The 20,258-nt window shown below is 38.0% G+C and overlaps 2 protein-coding genes across 2 annotated transcripts in view; one reads left to right on the top strand and one right to left on the bottom strand.

Annotated features, from left to right (window-relative positions):
* Window positions 1-9,299: 9,299 nt before the first annotated feature.
* On the top strand, window positions 9,300-11,643 carry LOC134854531 (uncharacterized). Its single transcript, XM_063870829.1, has 2 exons — window positions 9,300-10,393; window positions 11,211-11,643. The coding sequence occupies exons 1-2, from the start codon at window positions 9,773-9,775 to the stop codon at window positions 11,598-11,600; spliced, it is 1,011 nt and encodes a 336-aa protein (XP_063726899.1). The 5' UTR covers window positions 9,300-9,772; the 3' UTR covers window positions 11,601-11,643.
* An 8,113-nt stretch (window positions 11,644-19,756) lies between these two features.
* LOC134854296 (nuclear pore complex protein Nup93-like) overlaps window positions 19,757-20,258 on the bottom strand; it is a 31,351-nt gene continuing 30,849 nt past the window's right edge. The window contains exon 14 of the mRNA XM_063870494.1: window positions 19,757-20,256. Within this exon, the coding sequence (XP_063726564.1) occupies window positions 20,068-20,256 (189 nt within the window). The 3' untranslated portion in view covers window positions 19,757-20,067. The remainder of the gene's footprint in view (window positions 20,257-20,258) is intronic.

Genomic DNA, 20,258 nt, shown 5'->3' with positions numbered 1-20,258 from the left:
CCGAAAAATTGGTCGAGCACAGTCGAAAAACAGGTCGAGCACTGTCGAAACAAAGGTCAAGCTCAGTCGAAACATAAATCGAGCTCAGCCGAAAAATTGGTCGAGCACAGTCGAAACATAGTTCGAGCACAGTCGAAACATAGGTCGAGCACAGTCGAAACATAGATCGAGCACAGCCGAAACATAGGTGGAGCACATTCGACACAAAGTTCGAGCTCGTTCGAAACATAGGTCGAGCACAGTCTAAACATAAGTCGATCTCATTCGAAACATAGGTCGAGCACAGTCGAAACATAGGTCGAGCACAGTCGAAACATAAGTCGATCTCATTCGAAACATAGGTCGAGCTCAGTCGAAACATAGGTTGAGCACAGTCGAGATATAGGTCTAGCACAGTTGAAACATAGGTCGAGCACATTCGACACAAAGGTCGAGCTCGTTCGGAACATAGATCGAGCTCAATCGAAAAATAGGTCCAGCTCAGTCGAAACACAGGTCAAGCTCAGTCAAAAATTAGGTCGAGCTCAGTCGAAACATAGGTTGAGAACAGTCAAGATATAGGTCGAGCACAGTCGAAATATAGGTCGAGCACAGTCGAAACATAGATCGAGCACAGCCGAAACATAGGTCGAGCACATTCGACACAAAGTTCGAGCTCGTTCGAAACATAGGTCAAGCACAGTCGAATCATATGTCGAGCTCAATCGAAAATTAGGTCCAGCTCAGTCGAAACACAGGTCAAGCTCAGTCAAAAACAAGGTCGAGCTCAGTCGAAACATAGGTTGAGCACAGTCGAGATATAGGTCTAGCACAGCCGAAACATAGGTCGAGCACATTCGACACAAAGTTCGAGCTCGTTCGAAACATAGGTCGAGCACAGTCGAAACATAGGTCGAGCTCAGTCAAAAAATAGGTCAAGCTCATTCGACACAAAGGTCGAGCTCGTTCGAAACACAGGTCAAGCTCAGTCAAAAATTAGGTCGAGCTCAGTCGAAACATAGGTTGAGAACAGTCAAGATATAGGTCGAGCACAGTCGAAATATAGGTCGAGCACAGCCGAAACATAGGTCGAGCACATTCGACACAAAGTTCGAGCTCGTTCGAAACATAGGTCGAGCTTAGTCGGAACATATGTCGAGCTCAGTCAAAAAGTAGGTCAAGCTCAGTCGACACAAAGGTCGAGCTCGTTCGAAACATATGTCGAGCTCAATCGAAAATTAGGTCCAGCTCAGTCGAAACACAGGTCAAGCTCAGTCAAAAATAAGGTCGAGCTCAGTCGAAACATAGGTTGAGCACAGTCGAGATATAGGTCTAGCACAGCCGAAACATAGGTCGAGTACATTCGACACAAAGTTCGAGCTCGTTCGAAACATAGGTCGAGCACAGTCGAAACATAGGTCGAGCTCAGTCAAAAAATAGGTCAAGCTCAGTCGACACAAAGGTCGAGCTCGTTCGAAACACAGGTCAAGCTCAGTCAAAAATTAGGTCGAGCTCAGTCGAAACATAGGTTGAGAACAGTCAAGATATAGGTCGAGCACAGTCGAAATATAGGTCGAGCACAGTCGAAACATAGATCGAGCACAGCCGAAACATAGGTCGAGCACATTCGACACAAAGTTCGAGCTCGTTCGAAACATAGGTCGAGCACAGTCGAAATATAGGTCGAGCTCAGTCAAAAAGTAGGTCAAGCTCAGTCGACACAAAGGTCGAGCTCGTTCGAAACATATGTCGAGCTCAATCGAAAATTAGGTTCAGCTCAGTCGAAACACAGGTCAAGCTCAGTCAAAAATTAGGTCGAGCTCAGTCGAAACATAGGTTGAGCACAGTCGAGATATAGGTCTAGCACAGTTGAAACATAGGTCGAGCACATTCGACACAAAGGTCGAGCTCGTTCGGAACATAGGTCGAGCTCAATCGAAAAATAGGTCCAGCTCAGTCGAAACACAGGTCAAGCTCAGTCAAAAATTAGGTCGAGCTCAATCAAAAGATAGGTTGAGCACAGTCGAGATATTGGTCTAGCACAGTTGAAACATAGGTCGAGCACCTTCGACACAAAGGTCGAGCTCGTTCGAAACATATGTCGAGCTCAATCGAAAAATAGGTCCAGCTCAGTCGAAACACAGGTCAAGCTCAGTCAAAAATTAGGTCGAGCTCAATCAAAAGATAGGTTGAGCACAGTCGAGATATTGGTCGAGCACAGTCGAAATATAGGTCGAGCAGGAGTCATTATGCTAGAAAACAAAGTCGAACCTTCCGAATATTGTGATATAGAATGCGAAAAGCCTTAGAAAATGAAATTTGGCAAAAAGAAGTGTCTGGAAAGTTCTAGAATTATAAAACTTAAAAGTTCGTTTCCGCGCCTAACGTTTCTATCTGCCGTAATTGGACAAAGTTAAAATAAGTTTAACACTGCCGTAATTGGACAATGGCGACCGACGAAAAACAACAGCCGAACACATAGTAGAATAGTTGGAAAAAATTTCTGAAAGAAATTATTAGACTCAAAATTTGACAAAAAAAACTCGTACGACACGAGTAATAGCTTTCAGATTCTGTAGAAAAACTTAAGATTATGCGGCTTGTTTGAGACGGATTCGAAGCCTCCCTAACCTGGAATTTAACCGAGTTTTTTATCTAAAAAGTGCTTGAATGGTTGCTCGTTGTCTCAAATTGAAGTTATGAATCTAACTCCATCTCAATCGGTGTGTCAGAGAATGAGTAGATGAGAGGGAGGACAAGTCAATCTATCTTTCTATCTTTTATGGATTCATAATGTAATTTTTTTTAAATTATTTTTAATACTTGTTTTTATTCCCGTTTTGCATGGTTAGTCAAACTGCAGAGCTATCTGCGGATCCGAGACCCAGCTGTGTGACTCAATTAGATCTAAACAAAAACTAAGTAAAGCCTGTTCGGCTGATCACTTCTCGTTGACCTTTAAAGCAACTGCAACTAACTGGCTAGGTCGAGACAGTGAGTAAACACATAGAATTAGGGTATCTGGCGCCAGCCAGTCGTCAATGGGAGTTTTTCTACTTTCCATCGCTGTCTATGTTCTGGGCGAAAGATACAGACTGAAATCTCTTGAGAGTTGTTTATTTCAAATGGGTCAAAATAGCAAGCTTTAAGGCCTCATTATCCTACAAAATATGTTCTATAAAAAAAAATTGTCAGAAACGTTGATTACAAAACAGAAAGCACAAAAATTCAATCACTTTTTTCAAAAGTTGGAAGAAAATGGTTATCATAGCAATAAAAAACAGAAAAATTGCTCCTGAAAGAATATTCAGTGGGCGATAATGACCTTAAAAAAACAAATTCAAAGTTGTAGATAAAAAGGTGACAAGGGAACAAAATCTCTCATTCCTCGAATTCTTTTTTGCTTTTAATAATGTTTTAAAATCTAAGATTTTTTCAAGATTACAGAATGAAGGACTTCTGCGAATTGGGCTAAAAAAACTATCGATGATTCAGAATCAAGGCAAGTTCACCAATGTTTTTCTTTAAGCAATTCGATGGAGTGCGTTTTGTAACTCAATATATCAGTCAACTACTAGATCATTAAAACGCATTGCGTAATGATTACATTAACTATATTATCAAAGATTTAAAATTTAATTTTCTTCGGATAGAACAGCAATTTTGAAACTGTGGCTCGAAAGCAGGAGTTAATTTAAATCATTTTTGATGCATTTTTTGAGGGAAAAAAGCTCCCACATTGTACTGAACTCGGGTTCAATTGAATAATGCATTTCCGGTTCACAGATCCACCTGTTTTCGGCTTACTGGTACATCGATTTACTGAACTAGCACTACTTTAGAATGATTTTACAGGTTTTTGGCATAACTTCTTTGGAAGTTTTCATCAAATTGGCATCTTTTTGGTTCTTGAGACAAAATGTATTTTTTGTAGGTTGCACAATTTTCTTCGAGTTTCTCTATAAGACTGAATAACAAAACAGATTTTGCCAAACCGTAATAAAGTCGCATGCTATTATTGAAATAAAGGCATTCGAAAATACCATTCGAGAAAGCTTTTCTTAAGTTTTTTGACAAAAAAATTACAAAATGTTTAGACGCAATCCCACCCTCCCACAATTGTAAAATCAAGATGGAGTTTTGGTATCAAGTTGTTTTTTGGTCGTTCAAACCTTATTTACTAAAAAAAAAATTTTCGGTGGTGAACAAGGGTGGGTTTCCTAAAGCATGAGGCATCCTCGCGCTTTCTTTCTCAAATTCGCACCTGCTCCTTGAGATAGACAATTTCAAAAATAGAAAAGAATAAGACAAGCAAACTACTTGTCAACTCTTTACAAATTGGTTTTTGTTAAATATTTAATTTTTCTAAAGTTGTTCACATACATACCTTAAATACATACTTTAAATCAGGCGCGTGTTTGGCGAGTGCTAAGAATGCTTTCATTGGTAGATTTTTCAACTTACCCTTATGAATAATTCACAGTTTAATTTTAGTTTCAATCTTTTTGCAGTTTGTGTAGCTTGGATTTCATTTATTTATCCTTATAAAATCCATCCAGTCTCTAATTTTAATTTATTCGATTAATTTTCGCACACTTTTAGCAAAAAAAAAATTTCTAATGAGATAAAAAAGAAATATTTGTTCTTATTTTTTCTTGTTAACATACAAAACTTAAGTCACTTATCACTTATAACTTATTACCATTTGTTAAAAAATTAGGATACCACTCGTGTTGTACAAGAGTGACTTAAACTAGGAATAGATTAAGACTGTGGATGATTAAGATTCCTACTAAAATTGTAGGCTTTTATTTAAGACTAAATAAAAGACGGGGATTCTAACTAAGATAAAATACGTGTTAAAAGATTGAATTGGTTACGTTTGTTTTGTTACGTATCATAAAAGATAGTGTCCAATTCAGAGTCTACCAAAAGCCGATGCGCTTTTGGCAGGTATATAAATTAACAACTAAAGGTCGGCGGTAAGTTAAGATCAGAGGTTAAATAGACAAACCATAATACTTTTACATTCCCCGCGAAATTTTATCTCTAAACTATCCCTTTCGCCTCATCAGAAGGGAATAAAACAAAAATGATTAAGCACTAAGATGGATGAATCAGTAGGCGCATTGTCTAGGACCCCCGAGAGTGGATCTAGAATCGTTAATACAGACTTGATAAAGGGCCCAAAAGGCGTATTATAAACTGAGAAGAATAACACGGTTGTCAGGTGTAAAGGGTGGGTGTACAAAACGAGGAATACCAATGATCGAGCCCGATGGGCCGGACGGCATGTTCGTCAAACAAAAACAAAATTCCAAAACAAAGCACCTTAGATCGAATAATATGTATTCGCCGAGAATTAACTGTAGGTTAGTGACAATAGGCAAGTAAGGAACTGAAATAGCACCAGGGTGACTAAGATCATAAGGTATGCAGAAAGTTGTCGTAAAATTAAGCGGAATACTGGGTATAACCAAAATGAATAAATCTAATTGTTATCCGATGGTAACGCCCCATGGGTGAACAGAACTTTAATGGAATTCGGCAAAATTCTATGGCCAAAACAAGGGTATAAATGTTACCAATCATCACAATAACTTAAAATAACAGCACTGGAGGTTTGTATGACCCTAAGGTCCTGGAATGTTAGGCGATAAACAATAAACAGAACATATAGGTGCTAAAAGTTTTACGATGGAGTTTTGATAGGTCGAGAATGTTTTTGATGACATCTGTTTTTGAGCTCCTGCGTCTAATCAGATTCCCGATTTGCTGCTTTATTTATAGTCCATCTTCTTAGCTCCTCCAGCGTCATTGGCCGTCCAAGGAGTTCTATCGCCGAAATGATAGAGGAGGTGTTCAGCCAGTCTGGGTCAGATACGATGGGTATAAATGTAGGAGTTGAAATTTCATTAGATAGGCCCGATGGGTTAAATCGCGTGGAACAAACATCAGGGCTAAATTTGACGTTCTTGTCTGGGCTCTTTTGATCGTCTGTTTGTGAGGGCTTTGGGTCACTTGAGTACGCGTCGATATCTTCCCGCAAGTGAACTATGGTAGGGCGTGATGATGAAGGTGGTGTTAATGTTGTCAGGTCTACTAGGTCGACATGATGGCTTTCTACCGTAGTTGCTTCCAACGTTGAACACACTGAGACTAAATTAGGTGAACCGAATTCTGGGGCATCGCGGTCTTCCTCAGTTAGATCGACTATACTGGTAAATACTCTCTCACCTAGCATCTTGGGGGGCTGCCTGGTTCGCATGGGTCTCGTGTTTTGACGTGTAAAAATTTCCGATAGTTTTTTCGAGGGTGGTGATTTCATTGGGGATGAGGCTTTCCTTTTAGCAGTACCGGACAATTTCTGTGACTTTGTAGTGTGGTCAGAAAGTATTTGTTTCGGTCCCATCTCCGCCATGGTAGTTTGATCTCCAGTAGATTTAGGGAACTTTACTCCGGGATTCTCTGAAGGTACCGGCATTTCTTGGGTCGCTTCATTACTCTCCTCCCTAGTGTCTAAGAGGATCAGCTGTGGGGTCGCTTGAGAGTCTCTTTCATTGTCACCGGAATCCAAGTTGATCAAAGGAATCTCATCTAACTCGACCTTTTGGTCGGCGTGGTCTGATATTTCTAACTTAGGATCTGTTCGGTCGGGCATTAGTGGTTCGTCTCGTTTCGTGGTTTCGAGCAGTGTTTTCTCCTTGAGGTCTCTTAGTGTCATTAAGTCACTCGCATTATCATCTGACATATCTTCATGTGAGTCAATCGTCACTCCGGGTTCGTTTAAATAACTTTTAAGAAGTTCGGGTTTACCCGACGGGCTTGGTTCTTGGTCAATCTCGAGGCCAATCGGTGTTCTCAGTCTCTTTCTCTGTTCTTCTTCCTCTCTAAGAAGAGTTTCCCTAGAACTGTTCATGGCCGCGTTTCGTCTCGCAATGTCAAGCTCTTCAAATTTCCACTGAAGGTTTCGTTTCTTCTGGGTTGTTTTTGAACTTTTGAATCCGACATTTCTTGGAGGTTTTGCTGTTTTCCTAAGTCCTTTGGTCGCGTAAAATCTGACTAATTGGTCTCGTTTTCTCGGACTTGGTTTCTTCTGAGTGCACTGTCTTTTAATGGCTAAATCAGATTTACGTATTATTTTCCCATTTTTTAGAGTCACGGTGTGATCTGATTCTCTTACAATTTCGTCCTTGAGTATTCTATAGTATGGTTCATTTTTCATTCTATCTTGGATTTTTCGATAAACAATGGTCTTACCCGACGGGTTGTTCAGAATCGAGTCCTTTATGCCCAAGGCATCTCTTTTTTCTGACCGGGAGAGGACTTTTACTGGGGATCCAGCACTTGTTGGTACATATCTCACTGCATTTGAGATATCCTCCGAGGATGATGAATGTTCATCGGCATCTCCATCTTCAATGTCGTCAGGAGCGTCCCAGTCATGTCTTCGCTCTCGGCTCATTAGTTTTTTGCCTTTATCTATACATAACAAAGTTTTATTCCAGTCAAGGTTATTCGAAGAAGGTGATTTAACCAAATTATGCCAGATAGTGTTTGGGGATCTACCGAAATGTGCTTCGAAAGGAGAGCAGTTAAGCGACTGTTGAGTTACTGTTCTTAAGCATTTTATTATTTTCAGGAGTGCAGATTCTAAAGAAGGTTTTGGGCGTTCTTGTGCCATCACCAGGAGTCGTTCCTTAATAGTCCTGATTAGACGTTCCACTAATCCGGTAGCTCTGTGATCACCCACTGGGCTAAATATCACCTTTATGTTGTGATCGTGGCAAAATTCTCTAACTTCCTTGGAGATAAAACCAGATCCTTGATCTGTTCTAATTGTCCTAGGTATCCCGTGTAAAGCGATATATCGACTAAGGAAGTTAATAATAGATTTAGCCGATGTACTGGATGTTATTTGGGCTGATGGGAATTTTGAAAATCTGTCTACACACACCAATATGTATTTTTTTGTTCCCCATACTAAAGGTAACGGGCCAGCGAAATCTAATTCCATTTCTTGGTTTGGTTCTTCGACCATTGGGAGTTTCCCTAGGGTATTGTGTTTTATAAGAGGCTTCAGATTTTTACCTGCTTTTACGCACTCTATACAGTTTTCACCGTGGACTTGGATTTCGCGGTAAATTTTCGGCCACCAGATGTATTGTGTTGCCAGGCTTTTCATTGCGAACTGGCCGGGGTGAGCTTCATGTAGTCTGTTCAGCATAGTCGATCTTAGGCATGCTGGGATTACTAAACGGTTGTCCAAATAGAGGCATCCTCCGCTGACATGTAGATTATTCAAATATGACTTATAATAATTTCCGAGTTGTAGGATATCCTGTTTTCTATCTTCCTCGATTGCCTTGATTATCTTTTTCAGAATTAGGTCTTGTTTCGATAACTGCATTTCTGTCCTTCTTTCCCGAGTGCTAGGTATAGCTGTGATTTGAGCTTCTTGTCAATATCTCCTATTTGAAGTCCGTTGAATTTGGCGTTATCTTCCGCTCTTCTCCTTCTTAATTCTTCGTTGTAATTTTGTACTGCTACTCTATGACGTTCCTCTTGTTCGGCCCGACGGGTCTGATCCTCGGATGTGTCCAATGGTTCTGCCATAGGGTAAATTAGTTCATCTCTTATCGGTGGGTTAATTACATCTTCGATGTCTACGGAATCTTTCGCAATAATTGTCAGTTGGAATTTTTCCGCCCACCTTTCCCAGTCATGTTGATTTTCATTTGATGAGTTGTTCCAGAAAAACTCTAATCCGCGTAGGTTTGATTCATTAGACTGCGCCATGTTAAAAAATTAGGATACCACTCGTGTTGTACAAGAGTGACTTAAACTAGGAATAGATTAAGACTGTGGATGATTAAGATTCCTACTAAAATTGTAGGCTTTTATTTAAGACTAAATAAAAGACGGGGATTCTAACTAAGATAAAATACGTGTTAAAAGATTGAATTGGTTACGTTTGTTTTGTTACGTATCATAAAAGATAGTGTCCAATTCAGAGTCTACCAAAAGCCGATGCGCTTTTGGCAGGTATATAAATTAACAACTAAAGGTCGGCGGTAAGTTAAGATCAGAGGTTAAATAGACAAACCATAATACTTTTACACCATTTATTACCAATTTGAACAAAATTTATGATGAGTTTTTTTTACAGACTAGCGATTTTGTTTTTATTTGTTTATTTTAGATAAGTCAATTTTGAATTCGATGCTCTTTGTATTCCAACATTTCTAGTTTGAATAAAACTTCAAAATTAACAAATCAGAATAAAGAAGCGTGAAAAAGGTGGGGTGTTGTTACTTTGGATTTCCGCTGCCAAGGAACAAAAACATCCGATCGAATAGAAACCGTGCTTTGTTTCAGAAATTATGCATAATTTAAAAGCAAAGTCACCTGCCTGGGTAAAATTTCTTCAATTATTCACAAACATACCCGACGATTTATGATGAAAAAATTCCACACCTATCAAAAATATTGACAAAAAACTGGCACGATGAAAGAAATCTCAGCAGCTAAACGAATACGACATTTACGACCTTACAGATTATAATTATTAATGAAGATATTTCAGCTTATAATGTATTCTGGTGTTTGCCAAACGCGTCAGAATTCTGATTTTCGGTATAAATAAATAATTATCTTCAAAAATTGTGACACGAAGAGTATCTTATTCTGATTGGTTCTTTTTTTTCAACCTCTAAAGTAATTTAAATTAATTTGGTTCTTCTTTTTCAAGCTTGTATTTCAAAAATCAACCAAAAATTTGAAAAAAACTGCTATGGTCAACCGGTGGGATTTTGCAGCAATCACGTTTCTTCTGCTCTTCAGTGCTTTTTTGATCAACCTTGTCGTTCAAGATGTGATCGATCTTTTCTCGGTTCTGGGCAAAACTCAGAGTCAGTTGAAGTACCTGGACGCCGCGAACGGTATTTATGACCCGGCCATGGTCTCGTTCCGGGGGTTTAAACTAGGAGCAGTTTCGGTGGCGCTGCACTCCTTATGTGTTTGCTCTTTGAGAAGGACCAGGGATCCGGCGTATGTCCAGAACTGCACCGGAACTCCATACCCGATTAATACAAACATGGTTGGCATCGGAAACAACACCCAACAACCGTATTGGGATAACTTCTATGAAATCCCCGGCGATCGAGGGAATGGAGAGTACCTATATTACGTATGCACACACCCGGGTATCGAGGGACTGACCATCGCGACGACCCCTTTTGGCGCCGGTATGGCCCGATTCTTCGAAGCTGCAGCGATGGGTCAACAGTACATAGACCAGTTCTATCAGACGCATTTTATCAACCGGCCTTTGCCGTACAACCCTTCTGGACACTACAACACCATTCTACTGGAAAAAAGAATCTATCTGGGAATCGGAGAGGTAGCAGATGAGGTAAAATTAAAACAAATCGGGTCTAGATGTTCAATATTCAATATCTCAGGGATTGGGATCTAGGATTTTTTCGAGGGGGGGGGGGGGGGGGGGTTTCAGAAAATTTTCAAAAATTTTGACTTTTTTTAGGTCGAACAAATTCATTTCCGAGCTCTCCTAAAGCACTAAAAAGACGCTGTTTTGGCCAAATTTTCTGCGCCGCGGGCAAATTTTTGAAAAAACAGGTCAAAAAAGCCGTTTTTGGGCATTTTTTGGAAAATGTTGACAAAAAATCGCGTTTTTTTTGGCGCGCGCTCCCCCTCAAAGTTAGTATATATTGGCTCCAAAGGCGCCTTTATAAAAATTTTAGAGTCGGTCGGCCAAAAATGGATTTCTTAAAAAGTACCAAAGGGCAGGGTGTCGAATCCTTAAGGGGTGGGGGGGGGGCGTCCGCCCCCCCCCCCCGCCCCCTCTAAATCCGCCCCTGCCCTTTGTACTATTTTTAGAAAAATTTTAGGATCCGTTAGCCAAAAATTAATATCTCGAGGCGCCTTTGCCGCCAATATTTACTAAGTTTGAGGGAAAGCTCGCGCAGTTTGGCCTCGTTAGGTCTAAACTTTCCAAAAGTGCCTAAAAACGCCTTTTTTGCCCTCGTTTTTCAAAATATTGCCTGCTCCGCAGAAAAACTGGCCAAAACAGGCAGGGTCTTTTTAGTGCAGTGGGAGAGCTCGCAAAACAAGGCCGACAAAGTTTTCGAAAAACTTATACCCTGCCAACGTTTTCAGAAGTTTTCAACAACTTAACTTAAATTTTTTCAGTCATTTTTTTGCAACTTCAGGTGAACACTTTTATAACGGCGCAGACAAGTCGTACCAAACACTCGAATCCGAATATGACCGAGTTCAAGATCGGCTGGGAATCAGACACCTACCTCCTTGTCCAGGAAATCCAGATGGGCAGCGTGCTTCTCATATTCACCGTAATCGCAGTTCCCGCCCTTCTAATCGAGCGACTCATCACCCTATTTGGGAAACTTAAGCGCAAAGGGGAGTTTTTCAAAGGAGTGAGCAAACCCCCCAACCCTCCCCCGGATCCAACTGTTGCGGCGCCGTCCCGTTCAACCATGCGAAGTGCCGGAAGCAGCCGACACTCCGAAGAGCATTTGCAGGTTCATGAAAGCCAGAGAAGACGTGGAAGTGGTGATCAAATGAATAAAATTTTAATATGACAGGAACTGCACTTATAATTGGATCAGATTTTGTTTGGATTAGTTTTAGCGGGAGGGAGGGGGGGGGGTTTAGTGGTATAACGAAAACATCCCAGATTTTTATCACACTTCAATTTTTGCATCAATGTAAATCTCGCAGCCACTACATTTTAAATGACTTTGTGGAAGGGATACTCAAAAAATCAGGTGAATGAAAGAAGGCATTATGAAAAAAAATGAAAAATTAAAAAAAATAAGGAAAAATTAACTTTTATGAATAAAGTTTGAATTTACGCAAACTTGTACGTTTGTATTCCGCGATGCATACAGTATGTTGCTCCTAGAAAATCACATGAAAATTTTGGGTTTTGTCAAGAATTAGCATCTAAATTATAGTGACAAAACTTAGTGTTTTTGTACTACTCTGTATATGTTATAGAGCAGGGGCGGATCTAGGATTTTCTCGAGGGGGGGGGGGGCGGATTTTCAAAAAATTTTCCAAAATTTTGACAACCTTTCTTTAGGTCGACCAAATTGATTTTTCGAGCTCTCCCAAAGCACTTTTTTGTCCATGTATTGACCAAATTTACTGCGCCGCTAAATATATTACTAAATATATAGTTAGTATATATTGGCGCCCAAGGCGCCTTTAGAAAAACTTTAGGGTCGGTCGGCCAAAAATGGATTTCTGAAAAAGTATCAAAGGGGGACCCTTTGGGTCGGCAGGGGGTCGAATCCCTGAGAAAAAGGCGTCCGCCCCCCCCCCCCCTAAATCCGCCCCTGTTATAGAGCGAGTTTTTCAAAAAAAAGTTGAACTTTTGTATCGATTCGATTTGAAACCTGTGATTCTGGAGGGACCTTTTATTGTAGGCATTCGATATTATCCAGAACTCTTTTTTGAGGACAAAATATGTCGCTCTATTCAATTGACTTGTTGTTTTGTTCTTGTAAAAATCACGAGTAGTTTTATGCTTAGATCATATCAGCACGTGCACTCTTGGTTGCAAAATAAGCTTAGACTGAACAAAAACTTGTTTTAATTAAGAAATTGTCAAATTTATATAGATCAAGACCAGTAGCACAAATTATTACCATCAAAGATAAGGGATCTTGGCTCTTTTTTTTCCCCCACCTGCCAATTTTTACATGTAAATTTGTTGACCACATTGTCTGATTGTTATGAAAATTTACATACAGACTAATAAGGCCACGGCAAACATATTCGGTCTTCATACTCAACCTCGTGACACCTCTCGTTACACTAATGTATTGAAGCTTGTGTGAGGTGGGGGAAAAAGGAAAAAGAGCCAAAACTTCTGAAAACGATGGCAGGGCATAAGTTTTTCGAAAATTTTGTCGACCTTGTTTTGCGCGCTCTCCCACTGCACTAAAAAGACCCTGCTTGTTTTGGCCAATTTTTCTGCGGAGCAGGCAATATTTTGAAAAACGAGGGCAAAAAAGGCGTTTTTAGGCACTTTTGGAAAGTTTAGACCTAACGAGGCCAAACTGCGCGAGCTTTCCCTCAAACTTAGTAAATATTGGCGGCAAAGGAAAAGCTTATTTAACGTTGTCATAATGCAATGAAATTTGGGGTGGTGAACAAATCGACAACTGTTAACAGATTTGTTCTTCATGTTTTACAGCGTAACATCACGCGTTTAGCCGTAATAACACGTAAAACAAACATAAAACTCGGTATTTTGAAAGGGGGGAAACTGGAAAAGAGCCAAGATAAGTTTTAGTTCAGAACTTCACAAAGGCGGTCAGAAAATTTAGAAATCTATTGCATAGTCCTTTGCAAAAAAACGCTATTAATAGTCCATGTGAACTCCCCCCCCTTTTTAAAACAATCTTAAAGCATTTTGCGCAACTTTTTCATAGAGTAGACACGTCTTAAAAAATGTTGGGTTATAGCAGGCTCACGTTATTTTTCTTTTCTCTCGGAATTCTGCTTTTTGATTGGTAGAAAATTCGCATCCTTCAATTTGCGGAAAAAAAACAACCAAGTGAACTTGGCAGGGGGGTATTGTTCACATGGTCCAAGTTTTTTTTGAGCTATACTAGATGTCGCAGAACAGTAAAAAAAAACAGTTGAATTTATGTTTAAAACTTGAGGAAAATCCCTTGAACGTATTCAAGAAGACCAAAAAACTGCCATCGGTTGTAGAATTGAAATTTTTTCCGTTATCACTGTCACTTACAATTAAAACAAACTCCAATGCCTAATTATTACAGCGAGGATGCAATCCACCTAAATTTGAGTAGATAGTTCTGAGTTCCAGAAGTTCTTGAAACACATACGAATAAGGTTATTTGGGACACCACAGTGGGTTTTGACAATTTTGGTCAAGCAAGGGGAATAATTTCTAGCAGGTGAATTTAAAAACAGCAACCATGCACTTTTAGGATCGGTAAGAGTTGAGATAAGTTTCAAATTAGGGTCTACAACTTCAGGCGATATAATTTCCCTGTCCGCCAAACTCACAATTCCCCTGTCCTGCGGAACCAAAATTACCTTTTTTGGTTTTTTAGTTAATCAAAACTTAAGCTGTAACTACCAAACTAATTGAAAAGAAAACGACATGAAAAAGAGCCTCCTACACAGCCCAACAAGTTGGTAGAAGGATAAAACCTCCATGAGCTTGTATAAGAGAATATACTTTTCCTTAATAACCAAAAAAAAATGTCGTTTTTTATATAAAACCCAAACAAAGTTTGAAGGTTTTGCGCATTTTTTTTTGAGACGCTGACCTTCTAGATCTTCATTGGGCATATATTGAAGACAGCACTGGAAAACAAAAAAACCCACAGAAAATTGGAAAAATGTTCAGGTATTGAAAAAAAAACGAAAGAAAAATTGAATCAATTTTTTGAACAACGCTATTCAATTTTCAAATTTTGAAAAAAAAAATCAAAATTTAGATTGGCACCTTTTTGATAAATTTAATCAATTTTAGGAAAACGTATTTTTGCGCTGGGAAATCTCTGAAATGAAATCCAATGCGATTTACTTTATGTTAGTAGGTTTGTTCAAATTGAACTCAAAAAAAAGCATAAATAGATTAGTACATTCATAACTGCTTCTCATGGACAAATTCACATCTGTTGGTTTTAGAGTTTTGTTTTTCTAAAAAAAAAGAAATTAAAATAAGACATACATAAAAACAAATCATTTTGTTCTCTTACACTCAATAAATAGTATCAAAAACTGTTCTAAAGAAAAAGTCCAAACCTAATAGATCACAACGACAGTTAAGAAATTTTGTACAAACTTTCTACACAGAAGAGAAGATGCACTTCAAAAACACAAGCGATAAAATAGTGAAAATTAGCTTTAATACTGATCAAAAATCGAACGAAAAAGTTACTAAGATCAATAGAAAAAAATTACCCGAATCAAGTCCCAACCTGGAGAAAAGTCTCACTCCGACGCATCTGCGTCATAGGCACTTTTCAATTCAATCTGCAGATACTAGCCACCAATAACGCAGATACAACAGAGGCTATTTAATTGCCTCTGCTAGAAAAAAAATATTTTGCAAAAAAGCGTCGAAAATTTCTTTTGCCGGCCGACTTGGAAATTAAGAGTCTCACATCCACGCAACTGCACCATGGTCGCTGTAAAATTTTCGAATGTTAGCCACAATTATAGCAGATACAACAAAACTTTCTTTTGCTAGACGGGTTTTAAAAAAGTGAACTTTTTACACATAGGCGAAGCGGAGCTTCGCACCATTTGCAATACAACATAAACCTTAAAAAATATACTATAAATGTTGAAAAAAACTAAGTGAACCAAATTTTCGTAATTCTAGGTAGAAAATAACTACGGAACAGCCAAATCTGGAGGCATGTGTTTGATATTGAACGACATTGTTGTACTGATGCAGCACAAAAAATGTGATTTCAAAAATTGGACTTGGTTATTTCTCTACTATAATAATTGAGATGAATAAAAAATTTTGAGATAACCAGTTTTTAAAAGGAGATAAATTTTCTCCTTCAAAAATCAAGGAGTTGCCGCTTCTGCCAGAAACAATATCGCAACCATTTCTATCAGTTGAACCTTTCATCTCAGACTTGATTTTGTAAATTTTAAGAAAATTCAAAAAATTCAAAGGTTTCCAAAATCCAAGACTTTTTCCAACACAGAGCAGTTTGTGGCCGCTTAAGCAGAAAAAATTGCCATGACTGGGTTTCTCGATTGAGCACAACCTGTAAAATGGCACGGTAGTTTTTGCGTAAAGTCAAAAAGTTTGCAAAAAACTGTCTAAGTTTCAAAACTTCGACAGTTTGCAAAAAACTGTGGAAGTTTCAAAAATTCGTCTTGTGTGAAAGCCATAACTTTTTATCAAACAAATTGGGCTTTGCTTGTTATGAAGGTAGGTTTTCAACAACCTGTTGTCTCGATTAAAACTATGATACCAAATTTAGCAGGATAGTAAGCGAGAAAAGTCCAAGAAACAGTCAACTATTGAAAAATTTGACGTTTCCGAAAATCATAGCTTTGAATATAAAAAACAGGGCGTAGCCGCTGATGCAGAAGGGATTCACTCAACCTGTTATTTCCATTGAACCCAAAATCTTAAACTTGGGAAGGTAGATCTCAAGAAATGTCAAATTTTCAAAAAAAAATGTCAAAAGTTGAAGTTTTGTCTTTTCCGAGGGGCATAACTTTTGTGTCAGAAAAACTTGAAAATGGTCGCAGAAGGCAATGAGCTGCCCACAATGCGTTGTTTGATTGAACCCAAAACATCAAATATAGCATAATAATTTTCGAGAGTATTCAAAAAGTTTAAAAACGGTCCAAATTCAAAAATTTGACTAATCCGAGAGCCATAACATCATATGTAAAAAAAAAAATCCGAAGTAAAAAAAATAATTTTCCTTTCTTTTTTGCGGTTGAAATTGAATTCAACTTAAAACTAGAAATCGGAAGCCAAAATGCAGCAAATCAAACAGGACCAGGACGATTTCTGAGTTTTTTCTTCAAACTCATCACACCTCATTATGACCTATATTCATCTCACTATGCTCATCGACGCTTAAAAATCCAAAGACAGAGCCGAACCCTTAGTGAAACAAAAATTCATACCAGTTATAATGCGTAAAAAACTAGAAAAACTGCTAACAGATTTCATGTTTTCTTTTAAAGTTGACCGTTTTTGCAAAAAGCAAACACAAACATGCATTCTTTAAAAAACATATTTCATTCAATGAACAAAAAGAGAATTGTCAAACAAACAAAAGAATTTTTAGCAAGAAAGGGAGAATTTAACTTCTCCCAATTTATATCCAGGTTTTGCAAGCAGATCAATAGCATTATTTCGTATGATGTAATACAAAAAACGAACGGACAGAGAATCAGAACTTCGAAAAAATTATTATTATTCCTTATAAAAAACCTTATAATTCAAAAAAATCTAGCTAAATTTCCTGACAGTTTGAACTTTAGGACATTGAAGGTCATATGAGGCTGTTTTTTTCAACCTCAATCCCCATCATGCTATTTCTCATAGGAAATTTTTCTATTCATTTTGACATGCGGATTAGTTACCCTATGACAGACATAGTAGGTCGTCATACTTAACTTTGTAAAATCTATGGTTACGAGAGGTTGAGGGAGGAGCATACAAGAAAAAAAGAGCCAAGTTTAAAATGTAATTCAAGACGCTTTAGGTTGTAATACATATCTTAATATTTTTGAAAAGACTTCGACCACGAGGTAAATTGGAATGAACAAATCAATAACTCCTTTTGCATTTTTATAACATAGCCATCAGACAGTTAGAAAAGAGTCTGTGAACACCAAGAATAAAACAAAACGGACTGAATTTAAATTCCAGTTTCGAAACTAGAAATTGCTCAAAGGAACTTAAGTTGAACTCAAAAGTGCACATTTTTGTAAGGGAATTTATATATCCTTTCATGAGTTGTTAGACTTGTCCTGAACGAAAAATGAAACAAAAAATCATCACGACATATATAAGAGTCTGAACTACGTTCAATTAATCTTAAAGTTTTGGTCCCAAGAAACGGTTGTGTGCATTGACAGAGAAATAAATGAAACGAGTCCAAATTCCATACTCTTGTCTCGGAAAAAAACAGCACTAACAAGCATTGAAAACCAAGGAACAAGCGGCAATTAAGACGAAAATTTTTGGGTTGATCTTCAAGACGAAAGCGAAAATAACGACTAAGAAAAATTCGAGCTAAAAAAATTTTAAGTAAATGTTTTATGACTAATCCTTGCTGAAACAAGCAAGAGTTTCACAGACAATTCGCTCTTGAAACTGAGCAACGTAAGCTGGCTAAGCCGATATAACGTACGCCGGAAAAAAATCTAAAAAGTTATCAAAGTATCAATAATCAGAGTTGGTAAATTCACTAACACAGCAACTTTCAGTTATATAGTGCCGCTTGAAAAACTTGTTAGATATTATAATTTACAAATGAAAAAAGGAAAATCAGCCGGCAGAATTTATGACAAAAATCACTTATACAACAAAAATCGACATTTGAAAAAACTATTAAATCCCCACATGCACTAAAAAGTAGTTTGTTTTATTTTCAAAAAATTGCGCATGTCAGTCTTGGAGCATGTCAGTGTTGAGCAGCTCGGTAGAAAGTATAAAAACAATTTTACGGAACAAATTTTCGAGAGTCACTGGACATTACAAGCTTTAGCGCTTGAATTAATATACAAGGTTTTAAGTGGGGAAAAAAAACTTTAAAAAATTGTCATTTAAAAAACTAACTCATTTTTAAAATTTATGTTTCGCTATGACAACCACATAAGCGGAGTTAAAAGGAGAGGTGCACCCCTCCCCTCACTCAGGGATTCCATCCCCTGTCGACCCAAACAGTCCCCCTTTGTACTGTTTTGGGATATCCGTTTTAGCTGACCGCCCCTTAACTTTTTCTAAAAGCGCCAATATATACTAAGTTTGAAGGGGTAGCCCACGTCAACACTTTCCAAAAAACTACCTAAAACGCAGTTACTGTCCTGTTCTTTTTTCAAAAATTTGCGTGCGACGCAGAAAATTGGTCAAATAGTCTTTACATCAGTCATTTGGGAGAGCTCAGAAAATCAATTTAGTCGACCTAAAAAATGTCAAAATGTTCGAAATTTTTTAAATTCCTCCCGCCCCCTCGAGAAAACTTAAGATCCACCCCTGGAGAACTCTTATCTTACAATTTACTGTTAGCCGAACAGAAATCAAAACTCGTGTTGCTTTTTGAATGATCAACTTCGAAACTAAGATCATTTTCTGCGTAGAACTGAATTTATTACACTGCCCTTGATTTTTACTTCCTCAATCAAAATCTATCAAATTTCTTACAATTTTGAATCAATTTGGCCACAAAAAGGTAAACATAGCCAATTGAAGATTGGAAAAGAGTAATGAACGCAAGTAAACATAAAAAAAAACACAGACTTTCTTGAAAAATCTCAACTTTCGAATTTCAACAAAAAAATGGATGCCCTTTAAGTTCTAGGAATTTCTAGAACAATTTATGACTGGCATTTTTTTGATATCATAAAACCAACTTGATAAAACTGGATCAATAGATAGTTTTTTTCCCTTGGGAAATCTGAAAATTAAATTCCACTTTCGAAAGTAGAAATCGTTCGTTTTTCGCGCCATTTCCTCGTTCGTATTTGGAGAGCGCTATTTATGTCACTTTCAGCAGTTTAATTTCAATTGAACTCAAAAAGTTCATTATACACAAGTGCATCAATATTTCAAGACTTTTTCCTGAAAAAAAAACAAAACAAAATCTGCAAGACCACCGATATAAGAATTTCACTACGTTCATTACTCTTAAACATGAAACTCACCTAAAAATAACACTTTAAAATTAGGTTTTGCTTTTATGAATTAAGAAACTTTATCTGATGAGTTTTCAAGAGACTCTTAAAATCAAGAGAGTCTGTTGAAAACTCAAGAGACAGATGAATTTTCAAGAGACTCTTAAACATCTCAATAAAGATGCGCATAGTACGAGTTCAACTATATTCTGAGCTCGCTCTGATGACGAAAATTAGTTCAAAATGATCCATTTTCTTAAGCATACTGATGGAACATAACGAATTAGACCTTTAAAATATCCGTCAAGCTATCATCCGTTCCCTTTACAAATTCAACTAGCAAAGCCAGGCAAAAATTAACAGTATTAAAATAAATTAACAGACAAAAAGATAAATCACTATCAATCAAAATCAAAAGAAAGTTGAGTTTTTCATTCACAATTTTCATTATCACGTATCTGTGTTTTTTGGAAAACTTCACAATCGTTAGAAACATTGGCATTAATGTCTCGCTATTGGGTTCATCGCATTCAGACGCTAAGTTTTCGAACATTCTGTCAACCAATTATCGCTATAGTTTTGGGATCAAACACAATAAGAATACATTTATCATCATTCGGTGGACACCATCAGTAACACTAACAGTTCAAATGTGAACAACCAACAAAGGTCATCTCAGTTCATTTCCAGTTCCATTTGTGCCAATTGTGAGTTGATGTGTGATGGTAGAGTGTAAGGTATTCGACCCACAAAAGTAGTCAGCAGTCGAGCTTGAATCCTCAGTTGGCGTCTTTTGTCCCCACCCGAGCGGGAGGCGGGGGTGAGACCGGAGGGCAGAGTGGAACTAACGCCAGAGTTTGCCAGCT

This window comes from Symsagittifera roscoffensis, chromosome 9, assembly GCF_963678635.1.
Source record: "Symsagittifera roscoffensis chromosome 9, txSymRosc1.1, whole genome shotgun sequence".
Lineage (NCBI taxonomy): Eukaryota > Metazoa > Xenacoelomorpha > Acoela > Convolutidae > Symsagittifera > Symsagittifera roscoffensis.
Note: the sequence above shows the minus strand (reverse complement) of the source record. Positions and strands in the feature narration are given on the sequence as shown.